Genomic DNA, 19,956 nt, shown 5'->3' with positions numbered 1-19,956 from the left:
AAAGCTAATTCGTTCGCCGATGTAAAAATAAATCGAAACAGTGCTTTCCAAAATTTGAGACAAAATTTGGGACTTTATGTTTGGGATTTCCAATAAAGTCTCAAATTTTGGGAACTAAACCAGTTCCCAAAATTTAAAGTAAACCAGTCATTTTTTTTTATCTTACATCATTTTTATCTATATTATCTAAATAGCAGTGCCTTTGTACATCATTTTCCTATTACTCTGTACTGTGTCTTGTTTTCTGTGTGTACATAAATAAATAAATAAAATAAATAATAAATAGATAATTTAAACATATTTTTTTATTAAATTATTAATTAATATACATATATTTTTTATTATCTATTTAGATAATTTAAAAAAAAATGACTGGTCTAGTTCATTAATAAGATGAATAGTTGTTAAATATGATAATATTTCGTATTAATAACTAAATTGGGTTGTAACATCTACCATGCGTATATAAAATACTAAAATATGTTTTAAAACACACTTTCATTTTTGTTCATTCATTACAAATACACAGAAGGCGATTTTCGTCTGTCGAATAAAGTTCAATAAACCAATAAAATAATTTATTTGCTCCGTACGTTTTTAATGTAACATAAGTTGTTTTAATGTAGGTATTACAAATACTGTACTGTCTGTAATTGTATTGCTAATACTGAAATAACTTCCATAAACAAGTCTTATGGGCAAAGCGCTGACCAAAATCTTCTTCATTGGTTACATTTTTACGTTTTTTTATATACAAGGTAATATTCTAGTGCATTCTTTTCTTCTTTTTCTCCATCTTATCCCATTAGGTGGGGACGGCACAGCAAATTTTTCGCTTCCATTCTCTTCTATCAGCCGTCATCTTAACACTCACTCCTCTCTCTCTCTCATATCGTCATTCACATACTCCATCCATGTCTTCTTCGGTCGACCTCTTCCCTCTCTACCTTGCACTACCATTTCCATACATCTCCTAGCTGTCATCCTAACTTCCTAACCTCCATTCTAACTTTTATAAATAATGAATAACAGATTAATTAATCAATTCACAAGTCGACTATTTTGAACTTTAACCCTCTTAACAGCAGAGGCACAAATGCATTTGGCCTTATTCTCGCAGTATAGACCTCTAGATTATTCTTTTAGGACGAATTATTTAGAGAAATATTAAAGGGGCCTCGACGTCAAACTGTTTTTTTTTTCGCCAAGCTGGTAATGAAAGCGAAATATCATTGTAACCGTAACATGAGCAGAAAAAAAGGTTAATCGATACGAGTGTCTCATATCTACGTAGAAATGTCAATGTCGCATTTGATTGGAGATAACATGGTATCAATGTGGTATAAATATATCCGAGTGCTATGCGAAAATTACGTTACGCTCCATTTTATCGGTTCACAAAAACAACGTTATGTAACACGGTGGTTATGTTAAAATTTTGCTCCAATTCTGCAGGTCGATGACCGATCACAGTTTTTATATAAAAAATTGTAAGCTTGTGATTTCGTTCGCGGCTTCGCGTTCAGTCAAACCGCAACGACCCTGTAGACGTGTTTGTTATCTAACTTTCGTAATCATAAACTAATCACTATAAACAGTTATACTCGAGGAAAAACATATTTCTCGCTGCGATGTGGTTCCTGGATTCGTTCCCCTATTTACAATCTAGAATTTTTTACTTATTTGATGATCATAGACTATGACATTATCATACGGCACCAGATCCTGTTAACTCGTTTGTGCCCCTAAAAAGGCCAATTGTTCGTGAAATTCGTTTAAATGCCAAATTTAAAGAACCGAAGTTATACAGACAACGTACTCTATAATGTAGGCATTAAAATCGATTTTATCTCAACTAATGGGCTTCTGGCATAGGCCATGTGCATGCAATTATTCATTGTGAATTTTGAAACACGAACAAAAATTCGTTACCAATATCGTTACCGGTATCTATAAGACGAAAAAAAATAATTATTCAACACATAATGTTCAAACATACATTCCAACTAATTTGATATATGTAAATTTCAGTTATCAATTAATCGTAGCAACGTGGCAGTTTTTTTTGTCAACAAATCGTGTGATATCGCCATTATATGTATTTAAGAAGATAAGTGAAGTATTATTAGAGTTTAAAATTTGCCGTAACAAAAATATAATTATGTTTATTTCGCCGGCTTAAAGTATGTATCCACCGCTTTTGAGACGTTCCGCTCAATCTTAAATTCATTATTGGACATCAGTATGTGACTTTTTGCAAATACACAGATAGTTATTCCGACATATTAAAAGTTAAAATTCATTAAAACTACCGAACTATTTTTTAAGGTCCTCAACATCCCCATCTTCTTTTTTAGTTTTCCCTATTATTCTTAAGTAGAGGTATCAGTGTTCCAGTTTCCTACTAAACGTTCTCTACTAGTGGTAGTGACAATACAAAAATACCTGTTGCGATATTATACGCTGTAATAGTAAATGATTTCATTATAAGGGGATTAGTAGTTAATTATAGTTAAAAGGGCTATTCCAAATACGCGCTGACCCTTTTCATTAAAATACTCGTATGTGTAATGGCATAGATACACAGACGTCAACTAAATTTATCTATTTTAATATTGTGATTGTTTCATTAACAGTATGTATTAAGTCAAAAATAGACAAACCGTGACGAGTAAATCAATCTTATATATTATTCTGTTCGTTTGATATTGAAGCACTAAATCTCGCTGATTGAGTATTAGATTCAGCAAAGCACTACCTTGTTAGGGCCAGTGTTAGTCTTCCCAATTTGAGCCCCGTGAGCTCTTCTACCCATCCGCGAGAAGCTGGAATAGCCCTTGAGGTTAACAGCGAACAAGTATGGAATAAAGTAATTAATAAAAAATAATTAGCTCTTATTTATACTAATGGTCCCTCAGTATTCGAAATTCGACTATACTTAATTGAAATTATAAGTTTGAACATTATTATGGTTCTACTCGTATTGTCAAAAGCTTTACTTCATTAAACACAGATTTCGCCAAGACATATAGACATACACATAGACAAATAATATTAAAGATAAACAAAAGAGTATACATATATGCGTATGTGTGTCATATAAATGATAGTGTGTGTAATGTTTTCTTTACTGATTTAAAGTATTTTTTATACATAATTTAAAAAAAATAGCCTTTTGCACTCCTTCTCGATATTCTCTATAAGTAGGTATGGGAAATATCATACTCCTCCGTCGGCGCAATTTTCATAAAAAGGGGTGCAAAGTTTTTTCTTCACGTATAATAGATATTCGGTCCGTGATGTTATTCCTTCAATGTCGAAGTCGTTAGTTAACGCACGTCGGGACGTGTTTACTTCAAAAAAATGGAAAATACCAGATAAGCTGATCCCCGTTGTGCTCGGATAATAACACACCGGTTGTCTTATCCATTGGGTCACGACCAAGACGATAAGTTAACAAAATATCAGCATTTTCCTAATCTTTCCGTCGATTCCCCGATGCTGGAGGTGGTGAACCTTTTGCCATCAGAGTATGCTATATGTATAATGTTTTTATTGATTTCAATTTTTTCGCAAGTATCGCTTCGACGACACGAATCTTGATGATCTAGTCTGGATTTTTTCCTTTCAGTCTCTTGTCCTTTCCCATATTAGTTGGTTATTGATAGCATGCTGAAAACGAGTTACGAATCGATGATAGTCAGAAATAGGTAATGGTTGTACCTCCCCCAAATGGGCTTAAAATACGCGTCACCACTAGTAGATGACGGTTGGCGTTCGCAGCTCCCATTCTCGGTTTATCCAATAATCGTCTTTTTCGAGACCCAAGGAAAGAAATACGGTGATGTCATCCTAGTCTAACACCACACCGCCAAGCTGACTTTTAATGGTTTGCTTTAAAATTTTCAGGCCAGCCGCCAGTATCACTGGGCAGGCCCGAACAGTATCCTCTCTGAATTGGGTACATTGCACCTCGAGTTCTCATATCTGAGTGACGTGACAGGACGTGAAGGTAGGTAAATTTTATATATTGTCATAGCAGTACTGTGATTACAGTGACTTGGGCTTTATTTTATCTCGAAATAATAACACATTTCTACGGGAAACTACACCGTTTACTTAGCCTAAACCACGCAGTCGAAGCAGCGGGTAACGGCTAGTATATTATATTAAAAAAAAGAAAAATTAAAAGACGCTTAAAAGACAGAAATTTCTCAGTGAATACTTGGATTCATTCTAAGAAATTGTAGTCTGTGTTTTGTAAGCATTTTAAATATCCGGTTTGTTCAAAGAAAGTTCGTTTATAAATTAAATTCGCTATTGCTCTGCGTTCTATTTGCGTGTGTTTTTTTCTTCTTTTTTGTTAATCACAAATAAAAAAAGTAGTTGAAGTATAAAATAATTTATGTTCTTAAATCATTACAGTCTACAGGAACAAAGTGGATAAAATACGTGAAGTTCTCTACAACATTGAGAAGCCCGGTGATCTTTATCCGAACTTCATCAATCCTCGAACCGGACAGTGGGGACAAAGTGAGTATCGAATGTCATCCGTCAAAGAATATTTACCGCTAAAAAACAGATCCTCAGTTTTGGTAATCGCGGAGGCTAGGATCAAGATTTCGATGGACCAATGTGTTATTTCTGTAGACCGGATCTCTTTCTATATCACACGAACATGAGTACTTCGAGTCACAAAAATAAAATTAAATTAAAATTTTCATTTATTAGATGATTCTGCAGTAATCGAAGCGATCAGCTATAAGACAGTGATAGTGTACCTACTGTATTTTTATACATATAACTTAATTTATCTCATCCAGTATAACTTCTACTTATCCTCTTAATTCCCATCTTCAGTATGCGATTTTTATAAATTCTGTCTCGTCCTGCCATAAGTTATCACGTGTTATTGTCTGAAAAGCAGCTAACTCGCTATTCTGATATACATGGAAACTCTGATAAAAGAATAGACCGATCTAATTTATTCTCAAACGCATACCTAGCTGTACAAATATTTATGTATATTTTATGTCCAATATTCTTATTCGAATAATGACGTTCAATGACAAATAAACTCATTGACATCAAATCCCCATTGAAAAACCGACCCTATCGTTCGGACGGCTTATATCGAGGTGGTCGCCTGCACTCACGTCGCGATAAGCCACGATAAACTCCACTGCCCATTCAGTGTAGTAAATAATTTATTGAAATTAATGCACGCTTGTGTTTGTTTGTCCGTAATCGATGCGTTCGGACATTGTTCATCCGATCAATTGGATACTTGATCATTGACATTCCAGAGAAGGTTCTGTTACTATAGGTGATCTGTCACGTCATTTCGGATCCTCCCCATCCACTAACGGTGATTTTAGGTACCTCAAGCATGGGTCACCGTTCTCGTCGAACCCGTCGCTCGCGACGAAGGATTCGGCGAGTAAATTAACCTACAGACACAGCCCACTGAGTTTCTCGCCGGATCTTCTCAGTGGGTCGCGTCTCCGATCCGGTGGTAGATTCTGCGAAGCACGGCTCTTGCTAGGGTTCGTGTTAGCAACGTCGTCAGGTTAACACGGCGCCTACTCGTTCTGTGAATCTAGTGTAACCTCTCGAGATTACTACAATAGGTAGGAAGAAAAAAAGGACCTCTTGTGGTTACTGGTGGTAGGACCTCTTATACCACCGCCTTTTTCTGCCGTGAAGCAGTAATGCGTTTCGGTTTGAAGAGTGGGGCAGCCGTTGTACTATACTGAGATCCTAGAACTCATATCTCAAGGTGGGTGGCGCATTTACGTTGTAGATGTCTATGGGCTCCGCTAACCACTTAAAACCAAGTGGGCTGTGAGATCGTCCACCCATATAAGCAATAAATAATAAATAGACACAACCCACTGAGTTTCTCGCCGGATCTTCTCAGTGGCTCGCGTTTCCGATTCGGTGGTAGATTTTGCGAAGCACGGCTCTTGCTAGGGTTCGTGTTAGCAACGTCGTCAGGTTTGAGCCCCGTGAGCTCATCTACTAGTTAAGGTTACGCTGTTAGCTTAGGTAGGAATAAAAAAAATAGTCGTCAGGTTAGAGCCCCGTGAGCTCACCTACTCGTTCTGTGAATCTAGTGTAACCTCTGGAGATTACTAGAATTGGTATCTGCCGTTTGAAGGACACATATCCCTGGGAGCTCTGGGCGACTCGTTCTACGAGTACCTGCTGAAGGCCTGGCTCGCGTCGAACCGCGGCGACGAGCAGGCGCGCACCATGTTCGACACGGCGATGCAGGCCGCGCTCGACAAGATGCTGCGCGTGTCGCCCTCCGGCCTCGCCTACCTCGCCGAACTCAAGTACGGCAGGGTCATCGAAGAGAAGATGGATCACTTGTCTTGCTTCGCTGGTAATGTGACGCATTTTTTTATACCGAAGCTTTGTGCAGTAGTGTGTTCATTGAACATTGTATTAAGAAAATTAAAGTCTCAGACGAATGCGTTTCGATTTGAAGGCTGGGGCAGCCGTTGACGCAATTCATATGCTTTAACATGCACTTTATCGCACCTTTATTAGCTTAATCCAAAATTCTTTTTTTTTTGTAAACGCCAAAAATGCAATTAAAGAATTGTAATTTTTCAGTTTCGGTTTTAGTGCTTTAAGCCAGCTTTTCTCAAAGTGGGCGAAAACGCCCCCATGTGGGCGTTGCTGGCCTAAAGGGGGACGGTAAGAGACCCAGAAAAAAAATGGGGGCGTTGTATAGAGGCTTGGTAGACGATTTGTAATTTCATCTAGGAAGACTCTTAGACACCGACTGACCTCTCACTATAGTGGTTTTTAAGTAGGTGAAAAAATAGGGGCGCTAAAAAATAAATTATTCTCGAAGTGGGCAGTAGACAATATAAGTTTGGGAACCCCTGCTTTAAGCCTTAAAATGCTTACCTTAAAGTTTAAAGTAAGAGCTTGATTTAAAACTGACGGAAAGTACAATTTCTCCTGTGCTAGGATAAAATTTAATTTGTAATTTTATAGATACTGATAGAATACATGTTTATGAGCTGTTCAAAGTATAAAACTCATTTTCTTCAAATTTTTAGTTAAGCCACTTTAATTCTAAAGGTGCGATATAAGTTCATTAATTTCGGCGACAATTTATAAACAAACATTTTTTTCTTTTCTTTCAGGTGGCATGTTCGCATTAGCCGCTACGACATTGGAGAATTCGTTGTCTGAACGGTACATGGACGTCGCAAGGAAACTGACCCACACCTGCCACGAGTCCTACTTCAGATCCGAAACTAAACTGGGACCCGAGGCATTCAGGTGAATCGGACATCACTAGGAAGCAAACTCAGCCGATATCATAGACATTTCAATGAAGATTCTCGATTTTTTTTCTCTGACTCGTATAGCTTTGTCGCGAAAGGCAACGACGTCCATGATCCTAATAAAATGTAAAGGTCGTTGATCCGAAGTTAAAATCACACCAACTGTTCGTTAGATGGCGCTAAAAAGTTGATGTCAAAATGAAAACTAAAATATGTTTGGCGAATATTGTTTTTGGACTTTTTGGCGGGAACGCGAGGAGTGAAGTTGTGTGATTTATTTTATTTTGTCTATTAGTGTTTCTTTAGATTTAAATGTGTAACAACGGTGGTTTATTAACTGTTTAGTATTTGTGAAAATGCACAAATGTGGGAAAATGAAACAAAACCGTTGAACGTAACTTCTCGGGATCCTCCAAAAAGTCCACTGAAAAAGTCTCAGTAAATGACCACCATTTTGCTGAGATTATATTTCATCCCATATTATCTCATCTTATTTCATTTCATTATATCATTTTTCATATAAAAAAGATTTCATTAAAATTAAGATAAGACTTGACACTAAAGGTCTTAGTTACCAGGTCATAAAATCCCTTAAAAAAATAATAATATTGTTTTTTTTTATTAATTAAGAAAATTAAATCTTTGTAGATTTTCGAACGCAGTCGAAGCCCGAGCTCAGAAGAGCAACGAGAAAGTTTACATACTGAGGCCGGAGACGTTCGAGAGCTACTTCATCATGTGGCGACTCACCAAGGAGCAGAAGTACCGCGACTGGGGCTGGGAGGCGGTTCAGGTAAGGGATGTTCAAATATATAATTTATGATCAGCAAGCGAACGGGAATTTGCTATCGCATCGTTTGCATAAGCCGTCGTCCGTGTTAGCATTTAGAGGAATCTATTTATTTAACAACAACTAAATTAAATCATAGGGTATTCTGCTGGTATCGAAACGAACATGACGTTTCTTCACGTCAGGAACGCAGCGTGGTGGTGCGCCTATACATGCACGGTCATAAAGTGACACCTATTTATTGAGTCTGTGCTTATATATAGAGCGTGTGTATTACGTAGGGTGATAATGATAAAAGACACGACACACAGTGGGTCGATTCTATGATTTTAGTGACTTAGGGACCAACTTTGTTTTTTTATAATTTTTTTTATGTAGATAGATAGAGCTCGTTAATCTCAATAATAATTGTTTTGGGCAAAAATTACAAAAACTTTATAGTTTGGTCAGAAAAATGTGTTTTGTGATTTTTTTGTATGGAGCGGGTCACATTAAATTAAATTTCTGCTAAGTACCGCGAGGTCCCGCTTTGAAACTTTATTTTCCTTATACCTTGTCTAGTCTACTATCATTTGATGCTATGAACATGTGCATAAAGTTGCAACTCTGCCAAATAAATGGATCGAAAAAATTTAATAAATACATAGAATAAAAACCTTTATATTTTTTTTCGTAAGTGCTTTTAAGTTAAATTTGATATGGATTAGTAAGTAAAAGCACGTAATGATACCCATAATTAAATAATACCTAACAACAATACATTTAGTAGGTCTCTAATTATGCAATCTCTCTAAATATTATATATTTTGTTTCACCTTTCGATCTTTGGGTCAGAAGACGAAAGAAGATTGTGTAAAATATCCTCATTAGTCGACGTTCTACTTCTCATTCTTGAATAACATCTCTCTGTATATTTCCGAAAATCTTTATTGCGAGCTTCCGCTGCCTCTTCCGAGAGTTTACCTATACGAATGGCACCAAAGTTCTTCATTATTATATATCACTGCCATGTGCCAACAATTTATGGATACTGGAAGGCATATATAATACCAGGGATATAAATTAACATACAATTCTGCAGTATATCTAAAAAATTCCGAAAAATTGGAAACGCGCTCTCCAGATGCAACAGAGTGAAGAATCACGTGAAACCTTTACGTATTCCTGTTATGTGGGCTGTTTCTTCTGCATCCCTGAAAAATCTTCTGGCAGTATTGCCATCATTGGTTGTTCCTACTCCTTGCTTGACAACATCTATAAGTAAACCGCATTCCTTTTTAAACGCTTGCTGTATAGCACTTTTTCTGGTTGTTATTTTTTCTTTGTCATCGCCCCTTGCAACTCCATTTCTTGAAGTCCAAACGATAAGACGTAAACAAAAAAAGTGTCATTTAAAAAATTATCTCACAGGAAACTACATACGATGAAAAAATTGTGAAGTAATAAAATTATATTTACCGATATGAAGTAAGCACTCCATGCATTTTATCCAGGCATGTAAAGATGGCATTCCATACTGGAATATTTCTTCATTATTTTCTCTTTGATAAGCAAGTCACTCCAAAAAACTCTGACGGTTTTGCTTTGCAAATATCACAGACAGCAGAAAATGTTTCTGAAAAATATGAGGTTATTTTGCCGTCTATCATCATCATGTGCAATTGATGCTTAACTTCAACTTGTTTGATTTTTGATGGCTGAAGTCTTTCTATTTCTTCTGTTATGCTAGCTTTTATAATTGTCACTGTTGGCTGCGTTTCTTTTGTAAATTTAAACATTATTGGACGGCAATAAAAAGTTGATGAGGGTAGGTCGTTTTCCCAAACAATTGTTCCATCAAATTTCTGAAGCCTTATAGGAACTAGACTTTGACCTGGGGCTCTATCAAAGCCTATTTGCTTATAAGCAGTAGCTCTCTTGCAGAGTCCAAATCCGAAGTAATCACATCTAAAAGCCTATATAGCGCCAAGTTTAGTAATGCTTGCATTTTAATAGCAGCTCCTTCTTCAGTAATAATTGCCTCGTCTTACCCTGGATAACATTTGGTCTTTTCTTGCTTAATTTTATATTAAGAAGGGTATAAATCAGACCCATTTTCACTTGCTGCTTCTCTTAGGTATATATACTGCCACTTAATTTAAGTGAAACTAATATTGCCTTATCGGGAGAATATGTACTACTTTTCACTTTACTTGTAATTAAATACTTATTAACTTTTTCTAGATCTTCGGGGTGATTTTGACAAGTGGTTCATTATTTCTCCTACATCTTCATTTCTAGTGTTTCTCAAACTAGCAATTGTAGTAGCTTTCATTTCATCCGGGGATAACGAAAGCGATTGGTAAATTTGTTCAATGCGTCTTCGTTTTTGCCTGGATCCCAATTCTTAAAAAGGTTTTCGAGGTGCAAAAATAGATGTCGAGGCTTCTGTAGTACATTTGAGTGTGGTACATTTTCAAAATCTTGAGTATTAGAAATCTCGAGCCTTTCATGTGCAGTGTTGATAGCTTCAGGTATCATTCCTTCGGGCCAGTTTATTGCACATTCTAACCAATCACATTTTTTTCTTATAAACTGTGCTAACATGCGACTACTTCGTTTCCATATTGCACTTATATTTGAACAAAATTGCGTACAGAATTTTTGGAGCTCAACATTTTTCTCTTCGGTCACGTTTATTTGATTTTGTAGAAATTGAAAGAGTTTTTTATTATCAGACAGCGACTGTAGTTGCTCTTTTAAAATCATAAATAATCCTAAATTGTTAACAAAATTACCAATTATAACGGAAACAGCAAGATCACAACGACAATCACGAGATGTTAGTAGTAGTACGAATAAACGAACACTAGTTAGTATATAATAAACATGGTCACTTTATACTTCCAGAGACAAACAAATGTTTACTATATTTTCTACTACCCAGTAATGGCTACTTAACTAATTATCCTCATTAAATAATGTTAACTATCTTAATAATTAGAGAGATTGCTTAATTAGAGACCTACTAAATGTATTGTTGTTAGGTAGTATTTAATTATGGGTATCATTACGTGCTTTTACTTACTAATCCATATCAAATTTAACTTAAAAGCACTTACGAAAAAAAATATAAAGGTTTTTATTCTATGTATTTATTAATTTTTTTCGATCCATTTATTTGGCAGAGTTGCAACTTTATGCACATGTTCATAGCATCAAATGATAGTAGACTAGACAAGGTATAAGGAAAATAAAGTTTCAAAGCGGGACCTCGCGGTACTTAGCAGGAATTTAATTTAATGTGACCCGCTCCATACAAAAAAATCACAAAACACATTTTTCTGACCAAACTATAAAGTTTTTGTAATTTTTGCCCAAAACAATTATTATTGAGATTAACGAGCTCTATCTATCTACATAAAAAAATTTATAAAAAAACAAAGTTGGTCCCTAAGTCACTAAAATCACAGTATCGACCCACTGTGCGACAGCTTGCAACCTGTTTATTTTGCGACGACTCGATACAGACTAAACTAAACCCGCTGTATCATTCCCCCTTAAGAATATGACATAAAACGATTTGTTTTTATTGCAAAAAAAAATATGTGTGGAATGTAAAAAATAATATATGAAAAGTTAAAAAAAATAGTGTAAGAATATAAAAAATCTTAAGTAAGTAAACGTTATCAATTGAATAACAAAAATAAGAAATGCAGGATACAAAATAAAAGGAATCCTAAGAAAAAACATTTTTTTTTTTTGCTAACAGTTTTACAGACATTTGTACTAAAATAATACATTTTAACACAATTCCCAAATTAGCGGCTGGTTTTGTAACACAGTCTGTTTCTCGAGTTCGCCGAAAGCTCAACTTCATGTTAGCGCTTTGCACTTGATTCTGGATGTCGGTAATCTTCTTCCTGTAGCACCACGAACCGACGGCGTTAGTGCCGCCGAATTTTTTATTAATTGCTTAAATGGGTGGACGAGCTCACGGCATACCTGGTGTTAAGTGGTTACCGGAGCCCATAGACATCTACAACGTAAATGCAGCCACCCACCTTGAGACATGTTTTCTAAGGTCTCAGTTTTAACAGTACAACGGCTGCCCCACCCTTCAAACCGAAACGCATTACTGCTTCACGGTAGAAATAGGCAGGGTGGTAGTGCCTACCCGTGCGGACTCACAAGAGGTCCTGCTACCAGTAATTACGCCAATTATAATATTGAGGTTTGATTTTTATTGCACGATGTTATTCCTTCACCGTGGAAGTCAATCGCGAACATTTGTTAAGTACGTACTTCATTGGAAAAATTGGTACCCGCCTGCGGGATTCGAACACCATTACATCGCTACATACGAATGCACCAGACGTCTTATCCTTTAGGCCACGACGACTTCTTGTAATGACCGACTGCCGCTACAAATCTTATTTTATGATTTGTATTATTGCAGGCGCTAGAGAAGCATTGTCGGGTCGAAGGCGGCTACACCGGACTCACGAACGTCTACCACCAGAACCCTCAGGGCGACGACGTGCAACAGAGCTACTTCCTCGCTGAAACACTTAAGGTGACCTTTTAAAGCAATACGAAAGATTTTTTTCATTTCCTATTTAACAAAGGTAGCTTAGCACAGTTGTGGAGTAGTGCGCGCGAAGACGGCTGCGATTGAGCCTAAACTTCATGAATTTAATGGAAGGTAACCTTCAACCTACTCAAGTTGATCACCGAACCATCTCGGAGATATCATTATCCCGATACGCGGGTAGGTACCCCCAGCCCGCCTATTTCTGCCGTGAAGCAGTAATGCGTTTTGGTTTGAACGGTGGGGCAGCTGTTGTAACTATATTGAGACCTTAGAATTTATATCTCAAGGTGGGAGATGTCTATGGGCTCCAGTAACCACTTAAGACCAGGTGGGCTGTGAGCTTGTCCACCCATCTAAGCAATAAATAAATAAAACTTCATTTCAAATCACTGCGAGATTGCACCCTCGGGTAATTAGACGAAGAGCCGAGAGTCCTAAAATCAAAAAGAAACAGTATAATTGGAAATTGTCATTATATTATTTCCAACTTTTCGGACACATTACAGTTTCTGTGGTCACAGACGACTAAGGTGACATTAAAATATTCTGCTAACTATTGGTAGAATCAAATGGACGGTACGGTATAATGAAATAAAAAAGACGATATTAAACCGAGTAGTATTAATTATATAAATGATCCATAGTTATTTGACATACAATTGAATTGTATTCTGTGTATTGAGGGATTCCAAATTTGGGGCGGTCTTTGACGTAGCGCCCTGTTCCCTTTCTTGCCGAGCGGTTTTTTAGCTTTTAATTTGTATGACAGATGTGTACAATGACGTCACTATATAATATAATGCGTTCTCTATCTAGCGTCGTATAAAAACTCAGCTTCTAAATAAAGTTTTGTTTTTGATTATCGGTTGATCCAAACACAGCATCAACTTGTAAGCGCTATTGACTAGTGAATCTAATAAAAACTTTCTAATGCATTTGTTTCAGTACCTCTACCTTCTGTTCTCGGACGACTCTCTCCTTTCGCTCGACGAGTGGGTGTTCAACACTGAAGCTCATCCGATTCCAATTAAAGGCAAGAATCCCCTGTACCGCATGGCGAGCACGCCCGTGCCAATAGAAGACAACCGAGTCTAAGAAGATGAAATCGACAGCTCTGTGTGCTTAGTGCCAGTTTTTTAACGTTCTCGCTAGCGTAAAAGTTCAGTCAAAATTGTATGGAGTTGGAACGTCTGCCTATGTTTGCCGCTAGGGGCATTGTTCCAGCTACATACAAATTACAGGTAACTTTTACGCTATAGAGAACGTTACAAAACTCGCTCTACGCACACAGATCATCTGACGAGAAGAAGTCCCAAAGTTAATTACGAAACTATTCAAAATGGCTGTTCTAACTAACAACCTGCCAACAAATAACGAACGGAAGGGGTATAGTCACGGATGTGTGATTCTTGTAGGCATTTGTACAAATTGAATTTGGTAGCATAATAAATAGATTGTTTTGTAATTGGAATGTGAAAGTTTTAGTCGTAATGGGTATGTGTATAATGAAATATTTGAAACAAAAACTAGCAAAATAAAACTGCTAAATGGCCGTATAAAATTTGTAATTAAATATTTAATTACGCGTTTTTAAATTGATAATTAAATGATCAATGGAAGTTTAATGGTAATTTGTTTGTTCCATTATGTTGATAAATTTTATAAATAAATTAAGTAAGTAAATAAAAAAAAAACTTAAGGTTTTTGAATAAAATATAATTTTAATCCACATAATATCAAATGAATGTATTTGTCCATGTGTGAAACGAATCTTCCCGTACATTCGTGTCATTAATAAAATAAAGTGGTTAAAAAATTAATGAGCGTCATATATAATGAAGACGGGAGGGACTTGTTTATAAAATGACAACAAAAAATAACTAAAATATGTATATATATATAATATATAGTATGTATATGTCTTTCTTTCAATACTGTTTTCCAATGTTAACAATCAGCTGACTCGGAGCCTAGCGAGGTCGTTGACCTCGTGTTTTGGGCGAACATCAATACTACTGATCTAATAAAGTTTACGTTTTGCTTAGAAAATGACTGTTTTGTGTTGACGTTAATTTAAAAATTTGTTGTCGCTTCGGCGTTGTTAGCTTGCACTTGCATATTTACAGTTTAATAACGATAAAATTCGAAAATATATAATTGTTTATCGGTAATTAAGAAATCTTAGACAAATTTGTAAATACGGTCACTTCTCGGTTTTGCTAATTTTTTCTATAAGATTGGCTATTTTTATCGCTTATTTATTTACTACTATAATATGGGTGAATGAGTTGACTTCAAAATCAATCAGTTCAAACTCTGATTGAAGCAAATTAAAGCAAGAATTTGGCTTTGTACAATGTACAATCAAATGGGAACATACGATATTGATCCTTATGCTCATGATTTTAAAGAACATATATTTTAAAAATACTTTTAAATGAAACAAACATCGATATTAAGTTTGTTTTGTAAGTAAGGCTAGAAAACATGCTCTAATATCATATCTTTAGAAGTAAATCTTAAATTTTATGGGTTTTTATTTGCGAATGATTTTTGAGGAGAAAAGCTAAATTAAGAAAAATGTATCTCAATGGAAGGCATTCCAATGTTCAAGGTAGTGTTGAATAACGTACTAGATTTTTCTCTCACTATAAATAAGATATTTTATGAATAAAAATATATTGCAAAAATAATTATCTGACTATTAAAACTCCGATTCTTTCCGAAGTGATCCTTTAGGATTTGTAAACGGTTATATTCTTTTTTTTCTTTTTTTTAAACGTACGAAAAATATATTTTACTGCCATTCCTGTTTGATTATTTGATCAAAAATTGAAGGGAGCCCTTGCATTTTCGAATTGATATCCTTTAGAGAAATACAGAACTCGACTGGATGCAACTTCGTGTGACGTCATTCGGGGCCAACACGGTGAGCGCAGATAAAAAAAAAACAAACGAAATTAGTGATGCGCTTCAGTTTAATTTGTTTTTTTCTATCGGTCCTCCCTTTTCTGATAGCGGGTTAGTTAAAATACGATGAGGTTCTAGGTTCCCATCGCTTAATTTTGACGTCACAGTGAACTTTGTGACAAGCTCTGTCTGATTGCGACATTTTTATTTTGTACTGGAAATGGTCTCTGTCCCAAATCACGTGATTCAATGCAAACGGTTCGTATTTATTTAATTGCGTGAAATTGATTGAATACTACTAAAATTAAAGGGCCCTATGAACGAAAAACAATTGTTTCAATGAATTGTTAGTCGATAAATGTTTGAGTAGTGATTGATACCTATAATATCATTTTAAACAGTTTGTTAAAGCTTATAGAGCAAATATAACTTAATATCAGGTAAGACCTTTGAGTCTATATAGTTATAAAATTAAAACAAGTGATTGAGCATTTCTTTTTACCTATTTAATCTAATGTTTAAAATCTCCAAAATTATAAGTATGCTTGTTACAAAAATGCACTTTCTTGGGTACCATAGAAATATAGTAATGGCTTTAGATCTTAATAATGAAGTTTACATTATAAGTAAGATAATCGTCATAATATTTATTAGCCACCTAAAAAAAAGGTCTTCAGTCCGGATAGTGCTTTTTGATATTATGGACTTGATTTTGAAATATAATTATATTTACATACTGTTTTAGTTGATGATAAACTACAGATCTCTTATTTATATGTGACTAAAAATCATGATTAATGATGATATGGAACTGATATAAAAATCACCTTTCCCTTTTTTTTTCTTCGATTTTAACAAATCTCTTTTAAAGTGCTTGGAATACCAGATAACAGTTTGTTTAAAAGATATAATGTATGATGACATTGAACAGATAATCTTCGACCTATTTGGAAATATTTTATATCGTTCAATAAAAACATTTCTCAAGAATCGTCTCATTTGATAAGATGTTTATTTATTATTTATGAAAAGCTATTTGGCTTTAGCGACATTTTTTCTTTGCAACTTTACAGAGGAACCATTTATAGGTAAAATATTTGAAAAAAAACAATCATAACAAAAAAAAATTGTTTAGCTATTCGAATGGGGTAAACATAATTGAAATTCAATTTTATTAAAAACAGTGAATTGTTGATACTAACACCAAATAAAGCGGACCTTTTAATTGAATATGCAATTTCGAAAAGGGCACAAGCCGCATATTTTGTCAAATACGTTTTTCCATATACATGTAGTTTTAAGGCTTACCTACACCCCCATTTTATAATAATTTAAGTAATTTTCAATTTCTAATTAACACTAAAATATATCTCAAATGTTAATATTTAAAATTTTACACTGCTTTAGAAAATAATCAGTTTTTTTTTTCATTTTCTGAACATTTTAGATTTTCAGAGATGTGCCCTTTTCGAAATTGCATATTCAATTACAAAGATATATGTTGCGTATAGTTAGCGAAATGTCGCTTAAACCAAATAGCCTTTCACTCATCGATAATGTTACTTATGACGTTTTGTGACCATGTGGGATAGGCACAGCATGCTCCTTATAATTATCATGTCACATTCGTATCCGACAATTATTAGCAATAATTAATTATTAAAATCGACGTACTGCGTTGTACCAAGGCAAGTATGATTTCTGATTTATTTGTTTAAAATTGAGATAATCAATTTTTTTATTCGATTTACTTTAGTCTAACGAGGCAATTACCATCTGTGAATTTTTGAATTTAACATAATTTTTGTTGTAACATAAATCGGGGCTGAAGAATAATGCATATCATAATTTCTATTTTACGTTTAGCGTCGGTCAACTAATAATCTGAATTGCTTTAGTTAAATAATGCTAAGTTTTACTTGAATCGAATATAAATTTATCTATTGCTGGAGAATAGTGGAAGCATATTTTGTGAAATTGTGGATCTTCCAACACAGGATTCCGAATGTGCATTATTTTTCAGTGTTTTGTTTTTTTTTTCGTAGCTAAACGATTCGAGCTTTGTTAAGAGTATTTGTGATTATAAAATACAAAGTTACATAATATAAATAATTTTATTTATTCTTTTTGTAAGTAACATTTTTCTGCACCCGTTAATGTAGCATTTCTTACGATAATTTGTAAGTTCGTTGTTTATTTGAATTCTTTATTCGAATTTTGAATCTAAAATTAACCCTTTTAGTGCTGAGCTTATTTTCACATATTTTGTAGAAATTACTAAAGGATTTTTGGAAAAAAGTATCTTATAAAAAACTTTAACTTAAATAATACAAATACGAAAATCAATACTAAATTCATAGCAAAATAATTTTAAAGAGTTAATTATATATGCTATTATGAACTTATTAAAAACTTTTTACATGCGCGCGCTAAGACACGTCCATGCAAGTCGATAACTTTAATCAAACTGCGCAATAAAAGAGAGTCGATCTATCGACGGTTCGCGCTCAAAGGGTTCACGGATACATTAAATTATCAATTGATGTAACAATTGAGAGTGGAATTAGTTTGCGAGGATCGTTCCAAGTAAAAATTACGTTCTATCGTATTAATATAACAATAAAGTCTTCTAAAAATATATATTTAATAGATATAGATTCATAAAAGAAACGCTTCATAAATGTGATAATGGTGGTTTCACATCAATACCACAACGAGCGGCGGTGGTCATTTAAAAAAAAATCACAAAAATTGTCTATACTTTCTTATATATACTAAAATATCCGCATTGTGGTAATTTCGCCATCGATTTTCGATACCTAGCTGTGGAGTGGCACATGTCTGGTGGATCGGTGATTATGTAAAAATATCATAGGAAATTACGTAGTCGTTTTAATTGTGTAAATAGTATAATAATAATACGGTTGGTGTGCGTAGTTTAAATTTTTTTTTTTTTTTCTCTTAAGTTAAGCGTGTGCGTCCGTCTGTCTGTCTTTTATGTGCGTGTCATAATTTATATAAATATAATATTTAAATGATATTTTAACAAAATACTGCCGTTCTGTTCTGTTTTAGCAGGGGGTTTTGCTGTATTTGAATAATTCGTAACGTATATAAATGTATTTAGGGTGAATTAGAAAAAAAAAATGTAACACGTTATGGTCCTAGTTGTTTTAGATGGATTTATAAGTAAATTATGGATTATCTATGCGAATGTTAAAGAATTCGAAAGAAAAAAAAACGCTCAGGCCTTTTTAACTCGTTTCGTTTTTAAATATGAATTAAATAATATGTTTTTAATGAAATAGTTAAATGATGATGCATAGCAAATATAATTAACCTCATTTTCAGTTTTCATTTTTTTTTTTGACAAATTTATACCTCGTATTTTGTGTTTATATTAAAACCACTGAGCAACATAATTATTATGTTTATATTATTAATAAAATAATAATATAGCTATTTAATTATTATGTAATTTAGCACAATTGTATACATTAATGCCAGGCATAATATTTTTAATGTTAGCCTCCAAGCACACGTAGCAGTTTTAAGAATTTCATCGAACGAATACTTTTAGAAAAAAAGTGTCACATCAAATTATTGATAAAGATGAAAGAAAACTTTTCAGTTAAAACATGTCTATTTAAAAAAAAACATTACGTAATATATTTATTTTTGGCGCGTAATATGCGCGTCTATTTGGTTTGTTTGTCTCTCTGTCTACAGGGAAAGTTAGAAGAGTTTGACCGATACGTCATGTTTCCAGTAGTTTGGAGAGGTTAAAACAAAATCTATGAACAAGATACAGAGCGCGCGCCCAAAACTAGCGAAAGAGGCATGTTCTCGAAAAATCGCTAGTATTTAATTAATTATAAACTTTTATTCTTCTACGTATTCGCAAGAAGACTATTATAGATCTTGAAAAAGTTTTATAAATTATGAAATTTCGAAAAATGATTTTTTCTATTATTAGATTATAATATTATATATTTGTTTTTTTTTTGGTACCTACTGCGTGTGTTAAATATGGAGGAAGTAATTTATTAATATGTACCTAAAGCCTGTTTGTTATACATGTATGAACTTGTAGTTATAATAATAACATTGTACATTTTTCGGTTATGAAAAAAATAAAAATGATGTTTATTACATTGTGTATATTATTTTTTTAACGAATCATAATGGTCGATCCCACATATGTGTAGGTATGGTTCGACCATTTTGTTTCACTGTCCATCTTGGATGAGCGTGTAGCAGTCGAACGCACTCAACAAACCGTACGAGATTTTTCAAGGGGAAGAAAGGCTAAATTGGTCAACGTATCTGTATCTGCTATCGTAAGTAATGCAACTTCGGAGCCAAAGCCGAGCATC

The 19,956-nt window shown here is 34.3% G+C and overlaps 1 protein-coding gene and 1 long non-coding RNA gene across 3 annotated transcripts in view; one reads left to right on the top strand and one right to left on the bottom strand.

The window, feature by feature from the left end:
- Positions 1-14,364, top strand: part of LOC114239688 (mannosyl-oligosaccharide alpha-1,2-mannosidase IA) — an 86,845-nt gene extending 72,481 nt beyond the window's left edge. For both annotated transcript variants that reach the window (XM_089730061.1, XM_089730062.1), the window contains exons 4-10: positions 3,910-4,012; positions 4,426-4,533; positions 6,161-6,388; positions 7,164-7,302; positions 7,956-8,100; positions 12,536-12,652; positions 13,616-14,364. In XM_089730061.1, the coding sequence (XP_089586187.1) occupies positions 3,910-4,012; positions 4,426-4,533; positions 6,161-6,388; positions 7,164-7,302; positions 7,956-8,100; positions 12,536-12,652; positions 13,616-13,765 (990 nt within the window). In that variant the 3' untranslated portion in view covers positions 13,766-14,364. The remainder of the gene's footprint in view (positions 1-3,909; positions 4,013-4,425; positions 4,534-6,160; positions 6,389-7,163; positions 7,303-7,955; positions 8,101-12,535; positions 12,653-13,615) is intronic.
- LOC149502374 (uncharacterized) lies at positions 9,007-10,941 on the bottom strand. The gene is made up of 2 exons (XR_016323608.1): positions 9,556-10,941; positions 9,007-9,446 (listed from the first exon to the last, which is right to left on the bottom strand). It is a non-coding gene; the product is annotated as an uncharacterized LOC149502374 (long non-coding RNA).
- Positions 14,365-19,956: the final 5,592 nt, after the last annotated feature.

The sequence above is a fragment of the Bombyx mandarina genome, chromosome 09 (assembly GCF_030267445.1).
Source record: "Bombyx mandarina strain Sakado chromosome 09, ASM3026744v2".
Lineage (NCBI taxonomy): Eukaryota > Metazoa > Arthropoda > Insecta > Lepidoptera > Bombycidae > Bombyx > Bombyx mandarina.
This window is presented reverse-complemented; position numbering and strand designations above follow the sequence as displayed.